Source organism: Anser cygnoides, chromosome 2 (assembly GCF_040182565.1).
Source record: "Anser cygnoides isolate HZ-2024a breed goose chromosome 2, Taihu_goose_T2T_genome, whole genome shotgun sequence".
In the NCBI taxonomy this organism is placed as follows: domain Eukaryota; kingdom Metazoa; phylum Chordata; class Aves; order Anseriformes; family Anatidae; genus Anser; species Anser cygnoides.
The window spans coordinates 62,199,458-62,221,838 of NC_089874.1; the positions used below are offsets into that span (position 1 = coordinate 62,199,458).

Consider the following 22,381-nt stretch of genomic DNA (forward strand, 5'->3'; position numbering starts at 1 on the left):
ATAGCTATAATAGAGAAAACCTTTAAGAAAAGTGTGGATAAAGATTCCAAGAAAATCCATTATCTTTGAAATCATAATGTAAAACACTAATAAGAACAGGCTAGAATTTTTATCAAAAGATTTGAAGAAAATTATACGAAATTAAGTAGCTTTCAAAAGACACATCAATTTCCTTTAAGTACTTACTTAAACCTGACCATGAAAGTAGCTGCAGTTGCTGGGAGATGCTACCGATCTCACCAGGCTGTTAATTTATCACTTACAGTAATGTAGAATGAAGTAGCACGTTGGTGCTAAATTTTTAATAGGCTTCATATATTTTATGTATTAATAAATGTATATAGGAAGATAAGACAGACCCGAGTATGATACGAAGGAACTGGTTTACTATATCTAAGGCTGCTATAATTTCTTTGATCATGGTAAAGTCCACTCTGTGGAGGAAAAAAAAATAAAAAGAACAGAATAAAGGTTGCATCTAAAGATCCTGTGAATAAAAATTCCATCTCAACATTCCCCAAACATTCCCAAGCTCGGAACTTGTACAGAACACTGTAAATTTTTTCTGTATGTCAGCATATTCTGTATTTTTAATGTCTTGCCCAAAGTAGTAAATAGCTTTATTACCTCCCTAACAAATAAGAAAACAGTAAAAATTTGTCTACAACATGACAAGTACAGCATGAAATACAAAAAAAAAAATAGACATAACTCACTAATAATTAGTACAATTGTTTGTTTGGTCTTCTTTCCATTAGATACCATCCTGAACAAGAACGTGGGGGGAAGAAAAATTCCTAAGAGTCACATTTCATGATTCTTCAGCATTAGTCTGATTCCTAACACTGTTCTTGATACCAAGCACAAATTCTGAAGCCTAGCAGTTAAACTTCTGGCTTATTTCTGCTGTTTTCAGACACTCCCCACACAGTCAGTATATATAAGCACATGCAAGGAGAAATTTGATAAAGAGATGTGGTATAATGTGGTACTTTAAAAGCACTTCAGGAAAGTAGTGCTTTGTATCCCAGGGAGGCAGAAAGATTTATATTATACATTTATTTAAGAACTAAGAGTACAGGAAAAATATTTGTTTGCAATTGCACCTTAAAAGCATGCAGAAAAATGCTGTAATACAAGTAACTAAAATGAAATATAAAAATTACTTCAGCCTTTTCTCAACGCAAGCATCCACTGCTGCTGTAACTCCCCTGACCCCTGAAGCCAGCACCACTTTATCGGTGTCAATTCCCTCTGAAAAACAGTATCTAAAATATTTAATTTCTTGGCACTACATTCATTTATATTACATACTGTATTTTGTATAATAGCTTTCAGAAGATCACAATATTCCATGTCTTTCTTTTTCAAAAACTCACTGGGACAATGTCAAAGTTTAGGGGAAATACCATCTACTTTAATTCACATCTACATTTAAACTCTCTCTAGCTAGTAGAAGTCAAAGTGTACACAAAAAAAAACCACCTATCTCCATTCTGACTGAATAAACCATAATCCAAAGAGGTACAACTTCTAAATTTGAAAAGACCCTTCTACAGGCCGCTCGTAGAAGAGTATTTATATTCAACTGAGTTTCATTTACTTAATTCCACTGACATGACCGCAGCTTGGAACACTCAACTTCAGGTCAGAATTTGGTCAATACTACAGGTTTCTTTTTTCCTAAAAGACATATGCATGCCAAAAAACTAATAAATTTATCCATGCCCTGTATTAGTATGGAACCCCACACAGTTAGTGTGTTGGTAATAAATATTATAGCAGAAAACCAACCAAGAAATCTTTATGGGCATAAGCAGTTTTCTTTTTCGTACTGACATTCACTGTAAGCATGACTCTAAGAATAAAATCTAGAGAATTAATACCACTAAATAACATCACCTTCAAACATAAAACCTTATGTTTGACTCTAAGATATTTATCACCTGCAATGAAAACACCATAGAAAATTCTAACTACTTGACCAGAATAACATGCCGTACTTCTATTGCTGTATGAAAAGATGGTAAGCGAAATTACAACCGTCCTTCATCTTTGATTAAGACAGGCTTTGCTTAAGCCTTTCAGAAAAATGGTTAAGCATTTTTAGTCTATTGGTTTTACATTACAGACTGTTTTAAACGTTGTACTATGTTTGCTTCTTTGCAGCTAACTCAGATGACAATGCTGTTTAAGCAAATTCAGCTTTTTAAACTGCTTACACACTACTTTTAGTGGTATTTGGTGCTTGCCTTTGTTTAGAGATGCACACGAATCTTACTTGGCAGAATGCCAACAAGAATGTGATGCCCTGTACTACCAATTCCTAATGATAAGGGGTTTGTTTTAAAGTAAAGGTATACAAACAACTTGTTTTTCCCTAGACTGAAAAAAGCTGTATTAAGTTTTTATGTGGAAACACAGCATACAAATATATGTAGAAACACCCATTTTTGGTTTTGTGTTTAAATTGTCCTCTGTATGTCACACGTAACTACACTTAATGTTTAACAATGACCAATAAATAACAGTGTTTACTGTAAAATAACTCTTCTGTTTTCTGTATGTTACTTCTTCAGATTTTCTCTCAGGGAAAGTTTATATATGCACTCTATGGAAAGTGTTAAGACAATATTGCTATTCTAGGTCTGAAAGTGATAGTATTAATCTTTTATATTTTTTTAAATCACTTTTAAAGTAGTAGTTTGTGTCATTACATCTTAAAAAAAAAACCACATACAAAAATAAATCACACAGCAGACTTCACTCATACAAAAACATGCAAAATGTTAACATACAGGGACCGAGTATCTTGTAGGTCTATCCTTAGCACGGTCATACTGAGATAAAAGAAAAAGAAATTAAAATACTGGTGTTGAAGTACCAAAAAAAAAAAAAGTAGATTTTTTTTTTTTAAAGAAGGACTAAGACTTAGGAATTACAAGAAAACATTCTGCTAACTAAGAAAAATATATACATGCAGGAATGCCATTTAACCAACCTAAAGGGCATTTTGAGGCTGGAATACTGTTTGTTAAACTTTTTTTTTGTTAAACTTTTTAATTTCTTCCCCACAGCGTCCCAATTTGGGAAAAGTGAGATGATTTTGGATGGCAGTAAGCTGTATGAAATACATGTGGTTTTGGTAACGGAATTTTAAATAATTAAGTAAAATCTGATATGCTAGATTACATTAAACTGAGGCAGCATTTGTTGGGTGATGAAAGTCTCACATGCAAACAGGCAAAAGAGCCTCTAAGACCATCAGTCAGCCCCACTGTCGAAGTGTGAAACCCATGAGAATTTGGGGGCTCTCTGGAGCACCTCACAGACCGAGGGAGGTTACAGCCCACAGGGCATGGAAAGCATTATGGGATTATGCATTATGCACAGAAGTACGACCTGGGGATTGGGTGAGGAAAGGGAAGGATAAAGGTGTTTCCAGAAGGAACAAGTGTGGTGTGAAGGAGGAGGATAGTGGGATAACACAGTGGGATAAAAGGGTCTGCCTGTGCACAGAGAACACTTCTGGCAACTGTCCTTGTCTAGCCATGCCCTTTGCATGATCATCAGGCCCATCTGGTCTGTCTTCTTCCATTTCCAACTCCTTTTCTGGGTGCACGGCTGTGTATGAAGGCCCAGGGCAGTTAGTGGACAGACAGACTGTCTGAGGCCAGACCACATTGCATATATTTCTCACTAACAGACTTTCATCTTGGTCAGCCAGAAAAAGAGGAGCAGGATGAGGCCTTTCGTGTTCAGGTGAATGCTGAGTGTTTCTGCCTGTGCTGACCTGTCATCACAGCCTATAAACAAGCAATGGAAATTAAACAGGCATATGTTGTACACCTGTTTCGTGTGTCTGCCTGTTAGGATTGCTTCCTCAGCATCACCACTACCAGCTGGATCTGGGAACATGGAACTCTTAAGGGTATTTCATGAAAACAGCTTTGTAATAATAAATTAGCCAGCGTCCCCATGTCTATTGTCACTCAACAACATTTTAAAAACATGAATGTAAAAAAAAATCCATAAACATTGCAAAGTTAGCTTGTTCCTTTCCAGTTCAATCACAATTTCACAGGTATAACTCAGTTATTCTGACTGTAAGTAATGCACGAACCAAAGTGTTATTATATACATAATATTCATATAAGTACATAACTTAATATGACTTATTAATTCATACAATTTGCAGCCTGTGGAACCTTCTGGGTTGGTGGAAGTATTACCATACAGGACCACAAGATTCTATATCCATTCTATCCAACTTTTTTTTTTTTTAAATTTGTAATTATTACCTATAAATGAATACCCTTGCTATCAGAGAATGGAGACAGATCATACTAATATAATAATTATCATCACAACACTTAACTTACACCTTTACTTAATGGTAAAGCACTAACAGCCCAACAGTTTACTAACAAATATTTGAACTTGCATTTGAATGTTCATTGATAAATTGCTTGAACTACCACAAAGTAGACAAATATAGATTTCTGAAAAAGTAGAATTTTTGTTCACATTTCAGTCCAAAAGATAGGATTAGCATAGCAATATAATTTAGAAAAAAAAAAGGCTTCCTGACAGAACTTCTAGCCACACCTTTATACCTACCAAGGCTGATGTTCAACCTTTGTCATTTCATTTTACTTCTCTTTTGGGGACATTAGAAGAAGTTAACTCCCTGCAAATTTCAAGTTGAGGCTTTCTTTAAGCCCCCAAATTTGCTATCATAGAGAAAGTGCTTGATTACATCAATCATTGCTACAGTCCAATAAATGCTGTTTTCCTTAAAGAAGCATGCTTTCACCAAACTATTCCTTTGGTAAGTAGACACAGAAAACGTTAGAACATGAACACATCAAAGCAAGCTCATTCCAGGCTACACACCACAAGATCTCTCCTTCTGGAGGTACTTGTTCTGCTCCTGTGAGACCCACTGATATCCAAAGGACTCTTAAGAACAAAATCAAAATACATCAATATATAAAAACAATAAAGGAAGCTCTAATGGTAACTGCTAATTACTCTCCATCTTCACATATTTTGAATATTAACTGAACCAAGATAAGAGCAGATCTGAGTAAACCTGTAACATTTCAAAGTCTGTAAGCACCTTCATATTGTATAGGCTATGTTATTTTTCCTGTAAATCAATTACTGATTGCAAAGCAGTTTACACCAGATGATTTGGAAGATTTATCTGGTGAAAATACCTGTGTGAAAAATTGCAGAAGCACTTACTTAACATCAGGACACACACAATATCATGAAAAATTTAGTTTATCAAAGAATACATTTAATTACTTAAACCTATTATTAAGTGGCTATTATTTTTATTTTATTTAAATCAAACAGAAACAGTTTATTCCACCTTCCAAAATAAAGAAAACCAGCCTGCTTATTTTAGTAATTTGTCCCCCTGCTGGGCCTCTATATGAAAATCAATGCCAACCTTATTCCTAGGCAGATCAATTGAAAACAGGAAAACGTTTACAAAACCTCAATACAACCATTCTTTATCACCATATAATGACCTAAATAGGATCTAGGAAAGTCTATACAATACAATAAATATTTTTATTAGCAGTAATTGGGAATAACGTGCATCATTCAGATAAGTTTTTGCCACTAACAAATTATAAGTTCCCATATTCTCAAAGAAATAAACTCCTCCATCATACCAAACTCTTCTTTAAACTGTATCTTAAGGTACTACTCCTCTTTCTCCCACTAATACTATAGAACAACAGTAATACTTGAAGTGCAAATAAAACAATTCTGCTCACAGAACTGTGAGCAGATGGCCACAAGCATCATTTGGAATTAAAGCTGAAGCTACAAACTAGCATTACTCAGTAAGTGGCACTAATTCTGAGTGGCACTAATACTGAGTCACCAGTAATAATATTTACTTTATTTAATAAAATTTGCCTGTTTGCAGAACTTCTGAGACAGGGAAAACAAGAAAGATTTTTTCCCATTAGACCACCATTATCTAAACTAGACTAGTGTTTTATTGTTAATAGCAGCTTCACATCCAACCATGAGGTTTGATGTGTAGTAGTAACCTTTGAGATGATTAACAACTTCTGTAGGAATTTCAATACTCTACCATGTAAGACAAGACAAACAATTCTTACTAACTGGCAATATATGAAGCCTAAGTGAGTACAATTATTCAGATTTTTTTTTAAAGAAATACATTGTGTTAGACTAACACTAAAAGATGACAAAAATTGTCATTAAATCTAAGTTATTCCAAATAACTCATTGTTGAGCTATGTGTATTTCTAAGCAGTTTCCAAAGCCTACTCAATTATTTTCAGCCATGAAAATATAAATATACGTAGAAAGAAGTCCAAGTTATTTATTGTATTAACATACTTAAAGAATTGAAATGACTGAATAGAATGAATTGAAATTGAGATTCTTTTTAAATGCATACAAATATATATATACTACCTTGTTAGAATTGATGGAAATAAAATGCCAAATGAAGTTTAACATTACACGCAACTTAAAATACTGACCCCTGAAACTATTAATACTTAGAAGACTTAAAGCATCATCTGCTCCCTGGTAAAATTAACACAAAACCCAAATAAAACATAGTTTTTAAAGGGCACAATGGAAAGGGAAAAATACACAGTTTGAACACAAACCAAATATGAATGTCGACTGGACCGGTGAGAATACCTGGCCCTCTCTGAATCTTCCTAAGAAAGAAGAAATGCAGAGTTATTTCATGGAGAAAGAAAAAAAGGAAATCACCAAAGTAATAGCAAGCAAAGGTGAGCAACATGCTGTTAGCACTTTTAATGCCATGTATTATTTTGAATAATACACTGTGGCAAGTGAACTCACTCAAGTCAGAAAAGTCAGAAGAACTGTGATTTCCCCTAGTTTTGGTAAGTATACCAACACAGTACACACGTTAGGAGGTGAAAATAAGGGAGGTTAATAAAATTAATATTCAGTAGACAAACTTTTTTCTGAGTACTTTATTAATGAAGAAAAATAGTACAGAATTTTTGAGGAAGTTAAAGTCAAAATAATAATAAAAAACCTATATATTAAAAGTTTTACATTACATTTGTTAACATTCTACAAAGGTATTTTAGCCCTAAAAGAGATGATCCTTGTCAATTTCCTGATACATACTTCAGATATTCCTGATATCTGGGGGTTGGACCCGATGATCTCTTGAGGTCCCTTCCAACATCTACAATTCTGTGATATTCTCCCTTATTATCAGAACAAAGCTTCTTAAGCAAACTGATCAATTTTAAGTTCTATATGTAGTTCGTAACTACAACAACAGGGGAAAATGGTGAACCAACTTTTAAAATTGGGGGGGTGGGAGGGGAGGGCGGCAGCACCAGGTACCTAAGGCACCTTAATCTCTCTTATTCTGGTTGAAGATAAGGAAACATTCATTTTGTCTCAAACAGGGGAATACATGAGAAGTAGGACAAAAATAGAACAAATTTAAAATTAAGCATTAAAATGCTTCAAGTTCCATAAGCTTCTCAAATTTTTAGTTTCAATACATACACATACTAAAAATAATTTTAAAGCATCATATTTGAAAACCAGAACAGGGCTCCATAACTACAATCTTTCCTCAAACAACTCATTTTCTATCATTTTCAGTATGTCAAACTATTCTGAAGATTGAAAGCCATTGATCTTCAGAGTCAAAAACTCAGCCTCCAAGTCAGCAGCGGTCATCTAAAGCCTGTAACTGGCTTTCACACTACTTATGGTCACATGATTACTTCCTATCTTATTACTGAATATATTACCATGTTTAATATTATTGTGGAACTACTCAAAAAGCCTAGTTAATTCTTGGCAATAAAAGAATTTTGCATCGTTTTATTACTCCATCCTTGTTCAAGGGGTGCATAAAGAAGAGGGGCATTTCATAATGATGTTTTCTCTATAAAGTGCATACTTTGAGGTTTAAAGTGAACATTTTTGCTATGTAACTTTTGAGTGCATCAGTCAGATCACTGTGAATGAACAAGTATACGTTACTAATTTTTGCAGCTTGCAAGCAGACAGCTTGCTGCTTAGGTAGGATTATTCTTAGTTGCCAGTGTAACACTCGTCTTTCCCCCAGTTATATATAATTATATTTTGGTAATGCAAAACTTGAGATTTTGATACAATTTTCTGTACACAGTTACCTAAGTTAGTGAAAAGCCTCTTCCTGATAGACATCACAAAATAGAAAGCCAGCGTTAAGTGTTCAGCATATTGGAGCCAAAGGATAAAGTAGCACAGTATATGTTGCAAAGAGCAGTATTTCTAAGCTGGATTTCTAAGAATTTAAGTTTGAAATATGCACTTTTTCTAAGACAGAGGCTAGGTCTCCTGATCTAGGAAAAGAATCCACGTTTGCTTGAAAACTTCCTGTAGCAAAAGTACCTCCTACAAGTGCAGGAAGAAGGTGGTATTAATTTTGAATTGAGATTGCTCACGGAGAAAATTTTGCTTTTCAGGGTTGGGGAGAGCATTCAAATGTGCATTCCACTAAGAGATATAAAGAACCACAAAGATTTCTGTTAAGTGACATGAAAACTAATATACACAAATGTCAGCTATGCAAAGAGGCAATATCAGGTCAGCACAACTTTTGCAAATAATATTGTAATGGCAGTTCCAGGATTTTTCAACGTAAGTGCCAATTAACTGTCACAGTAGCTTTAAGTATTTGAACTTTACTTCTGGGATGTCTTAAATCATCTCGATTTAAATCATTCACAGTGAGCACCACATTAGAAAACAACTAAATAAACCCACAAGCTCCCAGCAAAACTCTTTTTTACAGGGAACATGAAGTCTTTGAAAAGAACTCTCTAAAGAGACATCTGATTAAATTAGTATAAACTGTTTTCTAAAACTATAACTAAACTATTTATATACCTTCCTACTTAGAGGAAACAAAGGACAAAGAGCAAAAGGATGAAAGTGATGAAAGGGGCTTTTTTTTAAACAAATTGTTGAAAAATAGATTTTATAAGTCGTAGAAGTGACTTATCAGTGAAAAAAATAGTGTTTACAACGTTACTCAAAGGGAAACAAATAAGTGCAAGTCTGCCAAGAAAAAAAAAAGTAAAAAAAAACCACCACACACAAGAAAAGCCACAAAGCCCCAAAATTATCTGTTTACATAGATTGAAACTGAAGTGATTTCATTTTAAATAAAATAATTAATAAACTGAAGCCAGCACATGGTGGAAACAAGAAGCATTTCATTTGAAGTAAAACATCTCGTTTCAGTTTGCCTTTTGCTTCCATAAAACACCCTGCAAATCCACATCCATACTTAATTTGTGTTTTTTCAGTAGTAAGAAACAGTTTGAAATGACACACTGCAAACCATTAGTGCATTACGTCCTCCAAATCCTGTTAGTTCCTTGAGTGGCAAAAACATGCACAAGAAGTGGTTTTAGCCTACCATCCATTTCTGGATATGAGCCCATTTTCTATCATATGAATGCTGAGAAAACTACAGAATATAAAAACAAAAAACAAACAAGCCATTTACAATATAGTTTAGTCACCACATGAGATTCCTAAATCAAAAATTCAGAAAAATCTATGTTAATTGCCATGTAATGTTCAGTACGGTATCAGACACCTACAGACGTTACAAAACAAGGTATAGAACAACCAAAGCAAAACACATTTTAAAAATTGTATTCCTTAACACAGGGAAAAAAAAGCAAGCATCATTTACACAATTTGAATAATTAGAATAACTAATAAGTTCTGAAACTTCTGCATGCCATGTAGAATCTGAATCAACTGCAATAACCATGAGATAACCAAATACTGCTGAAAATCTGCTTTTTCAGATTTGCTCCCTCAAAAGATGCCTTTTTTAAAAAAAAAAAAAAGTGTGGAGTAAAACATAACTGTGTGTAAATATTATCCCAATTCTACTAAGTTGTTTTAAATGAAGGTCCTAACAAAAGGCGTTTATTGTGAATGTTCTGGGAATAATCAGAGGAAGAAACTGCATATCTAAAGTCACATATTCAAATTATCCAATTACGAAATGTACCATAAATAACAAGCAAAAAACAAAAATAATTCTTTAACTCTTTTTCATGGTTCTTCACCCTATACGTTATGCAGTGTACATTTCAAGTACAGTCAGGTTTATTATTTATGCTGTGCTGTTATGCACACTTACAATGGATCTTTTGCACAGCAACAGGTAAAAACTGCCAAGTGCATTAAGTAAAGGTTCTTATAAAACCAGAAAGATGTCATCAGCTGACTCAGACACAAACGTAGCAATTCAAATCCAGACAATATTAAGTTTAATATCTAATGTTAAGTTTAAGATAAACTATAGATATTGAGCTAAGAGCTGCCAGATGTTGAAAATCCCAGTACAAAGCTGAATTGCCCTGAAAGACAAAATCCAAGCAAGTAAAAAAAAAATATATATATATATTAAGAATTTTAGTACAGGTTTGTAATAATTCCTGACAATTTACACTACCTCTTTTTGCTGTCGCTCCAGCTCTCTCATACGTATATCTCTTGCTTCTGCTCGAGCTGCCCGTTTCGCTGCAAGCCTGGCTTCTGCCTACAAGTAAATTGGAAGAATTCAAAGTTTATAACACATCGTGTGTGTAACAGTTTGAGTATTCAATTTAACATCTTCACAAAAATACATTAACATTCTAAAATCACAATACATTTGTAGTCAACAAAATAGAGTTCTCAGAATGACATTTCAGAAAGCATACATAACGAAATCTTTAAAGATGTAAAGTCTTACATCCATATAGATGTAGTCAAGAGTTACATAATGATAGAGGAACTAAGTTCAGAAATATTACCACCACTAAATCTAAAAAATTATGTAGGCCTTGCAGACTTGAAGAGATCTTTGCCTGTGCATCCTATTTAAACAGGCACATAAGCATATGTAATATCTGGAGCCACAGAAGGACATTCAAACAAAAAACGAAGAATCAAAACAGATTTTGAACAACCACTACTGCTCATGTCGTATTTAAAGGCTCTACTCTCATGGGAATAATTTCAAAAGGCAAGCTGCAATTAGAGGTGGAATTACTTAAAATAGCAATCATAAAATCAAACCGATTCTTGGGCAAAATAAGACAGACAAATGCACGTTTACAATTTCTGAAGAACTGACTTCACTATTCATCAAAATGGGACTTCCCTAACTTTCCATTTAGGGCCTTACACTGCCCAACACCTTCCTCAGACAGCTCCACAACTTGAAATCTGCAGTAAGCCAATTTAACTACCACAGCATAAGACAAATGCATACACACAACATTAATTATCTTTCTGCTGTGCTAGTGGATTGAATTGGCTTGCAGACGGATCTTATGAACACCAGACTCCACAAATACAAGGGCAAGATAAACAGTAGTGAATGGTCCCAATGTTCAGTGAGAAAGAGCTCTTAGATCTGATGAACTGCTTGGGAAACCTGGCTATTGCCAGATACAACTATGGATTTTCCCCCTCTCTGTCCAGCCTCAACCAAAAAACCAAAACACATTGGTTTCAGACCCTAAATACTACTTCCAATGTAATCTCTTAATTACAAGAGGCAAAAAGGATTTTGACATAAAGCTAGAAGTTGATTAAAACACAAGCTCAAGTTTCTCAATTTTTGAATTTCAGTATTTGGATAATGAATTGATGAAAATTTTCACTTAATTTTTTTGAAACATTAAACCACTGAAGACAGGTTTGCCACCAAAAGTTTCAGTTGTCTATTTAGTGTTATTTAAAAGCTTATGAAAAACATCAACAGCGTTGCAATTCCTATAATCCAAAACAATTTTATGCAATGAGATTTTGTATTACAAGCATTTTTTTCTCCTTTTGCCATAGGTACAGCATAGGTTTATGTAAAACATTAAAAACCTATAAAAATTGTGAAAACTGTAAATAGCTATCTTTATTGTGCTTCAGGAAAAAGGAAGAGGTATTTAACTTTAAGTTCAAGTTATACTACAAGGACAAAAATATCTATTAAATAACAAGAAAGAAGGCAAACACATTACAACTTTGTCGCTTAAAATAGTTTGTCTTAACTTCAAGTGACTCATCAAGAATGTTTTTCTATATTTTCCATACTCAGATGAAATGATTCTAAGTCAGTGCTACCACTATTGACTGCCACTATTTTATCATTTTTCACAGCAGAATAAAGCTGCTTTTCTTCCTGTCTGATCCATACAAGAAAGCAAGGGAATCCCCTGCAACAGGAAGTCTTTTCTCCCTTGCAACCCTACTCTGTAATCGTCTGTAATCATAGCTTATGCAGTACGTAAACTTTCACACAGACACGTATGCAGCACATAAAGAGAAAGGACTCAAACAGCTGATATGTCTGGCTTTAGTTCTGTCTATAGATCGGCAGACATATGCAGACAGCCTTTAGACCATGGCAGGGCTTTATGGTTAAAGATAGCAAGTTCCTTCGTTTACTGACTCATGCTAAAAACCAAGGCCTGTTTCACCGCTCTCTCCTAGTCCTACAGCCTAAGTTTCACAGCCATGTTCCTACAGTAGAGGGAAAACTTTTTTTTTCCATTTTACTAAACCCTTAATAAAATTCAGAAAAATTCTACAAACATATTCATTGTAAAATACATGCTTGAAATGGAAGAAAAAGCCTTATATTTTTAGAGAAAATTTTTAGCAAAAGCCAGTTCAGTACTACATTAACAATTAATCTGAGCAGCTAGATTAATCCAACAAGTACACCATTTCAAGAAGACCACAATGCAAGGCAAGAGACAAATCACATTGAATTCAAAAGGCCATCAAGTAATTCTGTGTTTTCAGCAGATTTGTTAGAGAGCAAACCTCATGTTATTAAGAGCATTCATGCAAATCTTGATAACTATGTAACTGAAATTTAAAATTAACATTAATAAAGAAATAACCATTATTCAAAAGGACATAGCTTTCTTCCTGGGTGCTGCTATCTACTCTGTTGTGTTATTTATTTAAATTATTTAGCTACATTGAAATAAATCCATTAAGTATCTGTTAGAGGAAATAAAATACCACACCAGCTTTGAATAGACGGTTGAGTAGAAAAGGTGATGCTGTCAGGACTATAAAAGTGGCACAGAAAGGAAATCAAGACTTTTTTGTTGTTGTTGTTGTTACAGTCCTCATCTCTGTTTCATCTGTTATTTTATATACAGGCTATAGACCAGACAACAATACATTTTTTACTTATAATAAATATATTACAGTATCAGCTAACTGAAGTGCAGCTTCTTCAGAAGTTATAATATATACCAAATTCCTATTTTCCTGAAGTAAAAAGTTAAACTCTGGACTGTCCATAACCTAGCAAATTTGACACTATTTTAAAAACTTCTTAAGGGGATTTCCACAGCTGCTATAAAGAAATGTGATAGCTGAGCTTTCTTAGTCACTTCAACTGCAAATGAGAGATGAGACAACCAGACCTGTTTGATCCACACCAGCATACCTACACATGTGGACAGAAAGAAAAAAAGTCCCTTGAATATGAATTATGGAAGGCAAATAGGACACAAAAGTAGACAATGATCTTGCATGGAATTTATTCAGAGAAATGACCAAGAAAGGAAGTATCGGAGTACAGATAAGATCTCTGTAAAAGAATGAGATTGGGTAGATAGATGGAAGAGGCCCTTGAGACTTTATTTGAATAGAAAAAAAAGGGTTAAAAAGTATTAATTAATAATTAAATCTATAATATTTTGCTTTATACATAAACACACAAACACTGTTTCTTATCTTCTACCTTCTATTCTAATCACAAAGGTGCTTTTAAACAAAGTGCCATATCTGCATTTCTTTGGGTATTAGCTCCACTCTGAGTAACAGAGTTAAGACATCCATTTACCTCTGAGTTCCAGAATTCATTTCATTCACAATACTCATTTCAAAGCAGATAAGTATCATATGCAAAAATATAAATAATGTTTCCTTGAGCCTGCATAAACAGCATTTAATTCTAGAAGAATATACCAGTTTTTGCTCTTTTCAAGCACTTCAGATACCTAGTAGCAATACTCACTGAGTAGTTTATTTTATTGCATATATTTTAGTAAATATATGCTGGAAAGAGAATGTTCTCTTTCCATTACAGGTGACATAGTCAGTTTTCTTGTTTTCACCTAAAAATAATTGCTAACAACTACTTACAGCTATTTTGAAAATTGTCTCCGCTTACGCCATTTTTTCCTCTTTTCTGATTTTTTTTTTAATATATTCTCTGCCAAAATCTTTTGAAAAACTTTCAAACTATTTTATCTTCCAGGGATAACACCTAATTCTTCAGTTACAGCCAAAACATTTTTGGCAAGAAAGGAAAGAAATAGGAGAAAAAAAAAAAAAACAGATTTGAATTTGAATGCCTTTGTAGAGATAGTCTAGAGTCTTTCCTTTCTGAAGTGTTTTTTTGTTAGTGTCTTCACAGCAATGATCAAGTTCTTCACAAAGTGAAAAAGCTTAATATTACACTGAATCGATATGGTAGAAGCTTTCCTCCCTGCTATGTTAAGCAAGCATAACATCTGCCTCCACAGTGTAGACAGGCATTCTTCCTCCTTCCCCTGGCTTGCAAGAAGACAACCACTAGAAAACAACAGTATTTTGATTTTAGTTTCCATATCATAGAGAAGGGGATTTAATCAGATTCAGGATAAAAGCTTCATACAGATAAAATATAGGCTATACTAAAATGTCTTATTCACCTGTGGAAAAATATGAATGCTTTAATTAAAACAATAAAAATTGCTTTGTCATGGGATACAAGATATAAAACTCATTTTCTATTTTTATCAATGCATATGCAGTGTTAATCCTGCATTTTCCAATGTTCTTGAGGCTCAGGCAAAGAAGTGGTTTGTATTTTTTTTTCTTCCACAAGATGGCAGTTGTGAGGGCACCAGCTACCTGTGCTTAGTTACCAGATTCACTTCCTGCCATCAGGGTGTTTGAAAGAATACCCGAGACTTCATGTCAGCTAAAAATTAGGATGAGCATTTTAGAAACGTTCACCATATTTCTTAACATACTACTACACACTATTACCTCACCAGCCTCATAAAAGCTTATTTCATCGTTTCTTATAAAGCGAGCATGCTTTCTCTCTCCTGTTTCTCACGTCTTCTCCATTCTTATTCCTATGCTCTTTTACCCTCATCTCCTTAGTGTCTCCTGGACTCAAGACAGCATAATCATTCATGTGCCAAATGGATTTCTTATTCCTTTTCAGACACACCTTTACTTTCACACCTATTTCTGGTGTGCATACTCTGTCTCCAATTGCCCATAAAGCAAATCACAGAATTGTAGGGGTTGGAAGGGACCTCCAGAGATCATCGGGTCTAACCCCCCTGCCAAAGCAGGTTCCCATTTTGTGACTGCTCTGAATTCCAAAGCACTTCTATGGAGTTTTTCCAGGCAGGTCATCCTTGAGTGCCAGCCTTTTGTTTCAGCATGCTCTGTTTGCTGTTTCTTGCTGCCTTGAACACCTTGAGGAACGTTTTCCTCACAAGGCATCTGATTTGTAGATTATAGTACTAAATTCAACTGTTCTGAGTAACATCTGCTAAAAAGGTAATTTCAGAAGAGGAAGTTGAAGAACAGGACACCCTTTGACAATAAGATAAACAAAACGTGTTGCTGAGATAATGGACTCAGAACAGTAGAGAACATCTACTTAATATATTCGTGCACAGAGAATTGGAATGCCCCGTGTCATCAGCATGGAATATGGAAACATTTCCGCAGCTTCAAATGAGATGTTATTTAAAGACAGGACTTATATTTACAAACTGACCTCTGCTGTTATATCCTGGGAAGTGAATTCTGTTCCTTCAAAGTAAAATACAATTTTTTGTGTTTTTTGTTTGTTTGTTTGTTTTTTAATTTTATTTTTTAAGGACAAGTTGGCTAATACTTGAATTATAGCAACCAATTCAATGACAACAGCTGCTGTCTGACATGGGATCTAGGAGCCAGCTTGTCCAGACCAAGGGATTAACAACCTGACAGTAGTAAACATTGTGCTAATAAATATTCATGATATAAAACTTTTCACACTACTTCAAAATTGGACAGCAAGTAGAACTAAGACTCTCAAAATGAAAACTTGATGTGGCAAAACAAAACAAAAAAATAGATGGTGCTATACACAGCCTCAAAAACATGCATGTAAAGGCAGCAAATCATTTTATTTTAAAATACATTGAATTCTCTTCTCCCTAACAAGTCATGAAAGATGACCCTAGAAATACAGAAAAACGCCAGAATATTAGAAAGGGAAAAAATAATTCTAATCAGAAAGAACATTTAAAACAATTCAAATAGGTTTTAAGATTTATTAATAGACATAAAACAGTTAAAGATGTAATGAAATGCCTAACCCCCTAAGTGGCAGGATGATCAGCATAAAAATTTTAGTTATATTCAGTATATTTAGATTAATCATGAATACTGATTGTTATAAACTTTTTGATTTTTTTTCTCTCTTTTTTTTTTTTTTAATAGAAGAGGAAGGAAGACTTCACATATTAATCCCTAGAATAGGCATATTTGACTCAGTTCATCCCTGTGACAGAACACCTCCCTCTGCGGGCCTAATATTACTTTAATTTGGCATTAAGGGGGGAAATTTTTCACTTTTGTTTAAATTAAACTCATGCCCAAATTTCAGTTAAGGATAGTAGTGATCTAAGAGAACATAAAGCCCTGCAGTAATTCTAAGAAAGATAATACTCCTTATACCTTGCTACTGAGACCATTTTGACTAGGCTAAGTTGCAAGCTGATGTTACTTCAATGGAACCATGCAGAGAACAGGTGAAAAGAAAAATTAAAGTCAGATTCCTTCTCCTCCTTTAAGTGTTTTGCCTAAAATGCAGGAGATGGACCATACAGGACTCAAAGCCCCCCAGAGAACATATGTGATGCACTGTGAACTTCCATCAGATCTGGTGTGAACACAGCTTTCAGAAAGTTCACAACTAAATGAAAATGACTTTTTCCCTACAGTCTATGATAGCTCTGTTTGAAAACATATACAGTAGCTGTTTTCAGACAACCTGTCCCCTACATATTTTGTCCTATGATATGATTTTCTTTCGCAGACACATACAGACCAGTGTACTTTACAAGGTTGATTAGAGTCCACTCTTTGCACTTATTTATGTCAACTACAGTTAGCACCTTTGTACATAATGTAGCTCATAGCTTCTGTATCCACTTCAATACGAACAATACTAAGGGTTTTTGTTTCCAAGTCCACAGTGTTTCTTCCCAGAAAACCTTAAGCCCAAACAGTGGACTGTAAAACTCAGAATTCAAGACATCTCCTTACTATAACCAGGGCGACAAAATTCCCCATTGCATCAGCTACTTCTCAATTGCTTTTTTGGTTGGCTACCTTCAGCTGTCTATTTTTAAGCTGTTGATCCTGTTAAAAAAGACCTGGTATAGTATGTATTAGGCTTATTTTGGGAGAAAAGTGATTTCACATTTGAATCAGAATGCTTGTCAACTCTTCCAAATACATTTAATAACAACTATTACACCTTTAATACTAACAGACTACACTTACCATCTTGGGAATATTGCACACTGCACTGGGTAAGTGTTCAGTTTTTTAGTTTTTAGACTTAAGATAGCAACTAGATTTCTCATTTACCATAAACTAATAATCATTTAAAGTAAATACAAGAGTTTAAATAATATAATAATTAATAATATAATATAATAATATATAGTATAAAATAATAATATAATGTAATAATTTAAATAATCGTTAAAGTAAAAAATATTTGCTAAGCTTAAACGTGATTCTATGAAGTTACATTAACCACACAAGCAATGAATCATTATAGCAATATTCCAGTAAATGTAATTTTTTGATTTAAAGTACTCTTAGTTTATATTAATTTTCATATTTTTGTCTAATTATTGAATAACAAACTTGCTTTCATCCCTATTTCTGAATTTAAAACGATTTGAAGTTAACAAACCTCTCTGGCAATGCTACTCAGAGCTTCATCTTCTGCAGAAAACCTGTCTTTCACTGGAGTTCTCTTCCGTCCTGATCCAGGAGTCCCCATCTTTATTCTCTGATTCCCTATTTGGAAAAAAAACAAACAGAAAAAAGCTAAGTTTTCAGATCTGGAGTTAAAACAAACAAATAAAGAATGCACACCCACAAGTGTAATAAATTTACAAATTCTTCTGCTGTATAATACTCAAAGTCACATGTCATTGATATAAACTTCTCCTGAGGTTGTATTTCTGGGAAAGTGTTATCAAAATCTTTTGGAAGCTCTATAACACCTCTTCACCCTACAAGGTGCACGCAGAAGTATTTCTACTGAACAGAAACCTTCAGTTTACCTACAGATTCAAAGTCTTTTTGGTTATACACAACTGCCAACTGCTCCTAACTCTCCTAGCTCAGTAAAGATACTTACATACCCTGTCACACTCTTCACAGCTCCTAAAAATAAGAATCCATTTTATTTTATGGACTTGAGAGAACCCATAGTCAACAGCAGGTTCAAGCATCAGAATTACACAGTCATTAGAACTCTCTCCAAAACAGAAAAGATTCGGAGGACAGAACCTTTTCAAAGCATCCAAGCAGTAGTAGGCGTTTATTTACACTTTAATGCAGCTGTTCTCATTCAGCTGCAACTGAATGAGAACTGCAGTTTATGACAGTAGAAGACATTTCTGGAGAAACAAAGAAAAAATATTATCTTGCCTAATTTGGCAAACGAAGAAATGAGAAACATTCTAGCATCATATATCCAGTACAATACACAAAATATCTTCTTAGTCTTCTTCCAAAAACCTTTGCTATCAACTGCAAGAACAAAAATCCCCAACATGCCAAAACACAGCATTTGTTTACATATACTGCATACACAGACAGCAAAACATTACTCAAAAATAAATTAACAATGTAAATTAGTTTGTTGCGGTTTTTTTTCTTTTTTTTTTTTTTTTTCCAAGTATCTCAAAGAAATGCTACTTCCAGACATCCAGGTCCTTACAAAGGCCAGATCAGAACTTGGTGGTAGTCCAGCTATTTGATACAAAGAAGATAAGCAATCTTTCTACACAGCGCTTGGGAAATCACCTTATTTAGAAAAAAAAGATCTCCATGCAAATAGAAAAGGTCTAGGAGGGAACTATTATTGGCTACACTTTTGAAAATGAACTTGTATAAAAACTATCGTTCATACTGCATCTAACCAGGAAATATGCAAAGATTCCTTAGTAATTTAATCAAACGGGAAAAAGCCAGCCATGACAAGGGCTCTTTTTTGTGCATGAACATTTCTTTATTTCTTACTCCATTATCTTTATACAGCAGTAACAAAGCCAAAACATATGGGCTATTTTCTGGCAAAGATATCAAGTAGCATCACAGCTCTTGTTTTTCCTTCTAATTTTAGCTTCTACACTTCTTGCCCCCATCATAACTTCACACCACAAGTCCTCTCTTTGCAGGCAGGCCTTTTATCCTGCTTCAAATTCTGCGGGTATTTTACTATTCCTTACATGCTTGGAGGAGGGAAATATTCTATTTGCTGAAGAGAGAAAAGACAACAAAGACTTAAGACTGCACACCCCCCTTCTTAAAAGCTCATGCATAGGACCGACTACTATTATGCAATATAATCTTACTCATTTCTAGTTGCTATTCTGAAACCAAACCTAAACATACACGATACTGCAGGTGCACAAAAACTCCATTGTGTGAAAACCTTAAAGGAGAGTTTGCAGCCTTTGCAGATGAATAGTTAGGAATAAAAAACACAGTACCTGAAGTGGCCAGAGAAGATGCAGTTCTATAGTCCAGTAATGAGCACTCTCTTGACAGGGAGGAGGGTGAATAAGCACCCCCTGGATTCCATCTATTCCTCTATAGGCTGCTCTTTAAATCTGTAGTGCAGCGTTTGAATAAAACACGGGCATTTGGACTAAGACACAGGACTCATCAGGGACTGTTTTTACCATCTGCCTGTGGCTCATGGTTCAATTTATCTATTCCTCCCCCAAAACATGATTTTTTGTTTGCTTTTAACTGTGCTGTTAGGTAGCAGTGAACTTTCAAGAAGACATAAAAGGTTCCAACCTCACTCTTATCTGAGGTTGGGATGGTTCTTAGAAGGATGACAGCTGAGCTGAAACTCAAAGTGAGTGGAGACTCTGAACAAATGTCTGGGAAAAGCACCGCCACTGTCAGGCTACTCAGTGCGACTGTCTTTTTAGTCTTAAAAAGAAGCAAGTAAACTTGGATTTTGCACTCAGATGAATTTAGATATTCACATCCAGAAAGCAGTTTGGAGATGATGTCTCAGGGGCAAAAATTCAAGCTCAGAACTACCGCCTGCTGACCTCGTTTGGGAGAAAGGTCTCCAAAAATCAACATCTCCACTCAGTAATCATTCTTCACTGGTTTCAAGTAAAAAAAGCAGATGGTGCACAAAGTAGAAGTTACGTCAACACGTAACATTATAGTCCCCTACTACAGAAGGTTTTCACAAGGTTATATGTTAGTCTACATAAAACAACACAAGAAGTTATGTTATTAAGATAAATTAGTTCATACAAGCAACAGAATTCAAACCTATCTACTAAGAAAGATCAATTAGTATGAAGTTTTTAATTTGCATGTTTAGAGTTGTATTACTTCACTAAATATTTACTACATAAGTTAAAACTGCTGAATAATTGCACATATGATAGACTTGAACTGCATTTGTGGACATCATTTGAACAACATACCACTTCTAATAGACAATTAAGTTAGTGAATTCAGTAAGATTCTCTTAGCTGGCAGATTTCAGGAATTAAATATAATAGGTTGTATAGCTATTTTTAGTATAATATGTTTGGACCAATAGTAAGTATTTAAGGTATATATAAAGAGCAATGAACAGACAAAAGGAACTTCATATCAGGCTCACAGCAGCATGCAGGTGCAGAAGTCCCTGTGCAGCAGTGTGGCATCCCCTCCAGCTGTCTGCCATGCTTGCTCACCAAGGATAAGCACAAAACTCCTGACTGAGCTCAATCCTGGAAAAGAAAGCAGGGACTGACAACCTAGAAGACATACAGATGTGTTGCCTTTGTATACAACAGTGAGTTAGAAAAGGCAAAGTTCAGATGGAATCAAAACTAGCAAAGGCTGCTAAAGACAACAAAAAAGGCTACCATAAAGACAGAGGGTTCAGAAGAAAGATGAAGAAAACAGTAGAGCCATTGCTCAGTGAGGCAGAGGACATGTTGGGGGTACTCACAAGCCCACCTTTAACCTAAATAATAAAAAATATGAAGATATGCATTTGTGCACATGGGAATCAAATACATAAGATTGTCTGAGATTGTATTTGCCCAAAACTGGTCAAAATGAAGAGCATGAAGACTGTCAGATTAAACAGTAGCTAGTGAATTACAAAGAACCATTTGAAACAACGAGACAAACCTTTAAAAAAAAAGCGCGAAAATCTGTACCAGTGGGAGAGGCTTAGAGAGGAACTGGCAGCAGTCAAAGCCTGGTTTGACACTGCCAGAAGTCCCCCCGCTGACTCTGCATTGTGACCTCTGTCCAGGCCAGACAGCGTCCCTCCTGGAGGCCATGAGCTCCCCCCAGGAAACAGGTGGACAGCACAGGGTGCAAGAAGAAATCAGTCAAATTTAGAGCATCTCCAACAGGATGGGTGTGTAAAGAGGCCCCCCCTAGACTTGAAGAACAGAGGACAGTTAAACATTGGCCTGGAGAGACTGAAACCTGCAGATCTGAAGAGATTTAAAACTTGACTGGACAAGGCCCCGACCAACCTGCTCTGACCGACCATGCTTCAAGCAAGGGGTGTCCTCCAGAGATTCCTTCCGAGATACAAGATTTTATGATTGTACAATTATTATCATGGACAGCTTTGAAACTAACCTTCAATACAAGCTTAAACAAGATGTTTTATAAACCCTCGAGAACCTTGTCACAATTTCTTCCATTCCACCTAACTTTTAATCAAGCTGATGTATCACAGAGTATTTCATGCCTTGTTGTATGATCCAGTACTAAAGAGATCTAGTTCTATTTCTATTAAGTATATCAAGATGTTACTTCTCAGAAAAAAAATAATGTGCCAAATATTTCACAGATGTGAGCAAAAATATTCCTTAGGCACTTCATTTCTGTAACTTGCAGGTTACAGGAAAAATTATTCTGCTGCACGATATAAAACATTGAAAATATGCTATAACAGTAGAATTTTCACCAAAAATAACCAAAGAGAACTCCAAAACAAAGC

The 22,381-nt window shown here is 34.9% G+C and overlaps 1 protein-coding gene across 28 annotated transcripts in view; it reads right to left on the bottom strand.

The window, feature by feature from the left end:
- The window catches only part of LRRFIP2 (LRR binding FLII interacting protein 2), a 54,302-nt gene that overhangs the window by 26,439 nt on the left and 5,482 nt on the right, over nucleotides 1-22,381 (bottom strand). For 10 of the 28 annotated variants that reach the window (XM_066992232.1, XM_066992225.1, XM_066992217.1 and 7 more), the window contains exons 2-9: nucleotides 21,035-21,143; nucleotides 18,074-18,180; nucleotides 10,532-10,618; nucleotides 9,476-9,526; nucleotides 6,672-6,725; nucleotides 4,897-4,962; nucleotides 2,799-2,840; nucleotides 360-434 (exon numbers count right to left, since the gene is read on the bottom strand). In XM_066992232.1, the coding sequence (XP_066848333.1) occupies nucleotides 360-434; nucleotides 2,799-2,840; nucleotides 4,897-4,962; nucleotides 6,672-6,725; nucleotides 9,476-9,526; nucleotides 10,532-10,618; nucleotides 18,074-18,180; nucleotides 21,035-21,077 (525 nt within the window). In that variant the 5' untranslated portion in view covers nucleotides 21,078-21,143. The remainder of the gene's footprint in view (nucleotides 1-359; nucleotides 435-2,798; nucleotides 2,841-4,896; nucleotides 4,963-6,671; nucleotides 6,726-9,475; nucleotides 9,527-10,531; nucleotides 10,619-18,073; nucleotides 18,181-21,034; nucleotides 21,144-22,381) is intronic. The other 18 variants (XM_048075490.2, XM_048075488.2, XM_048075485.2 and 15 more) reach the window with 5 other exon arrangements.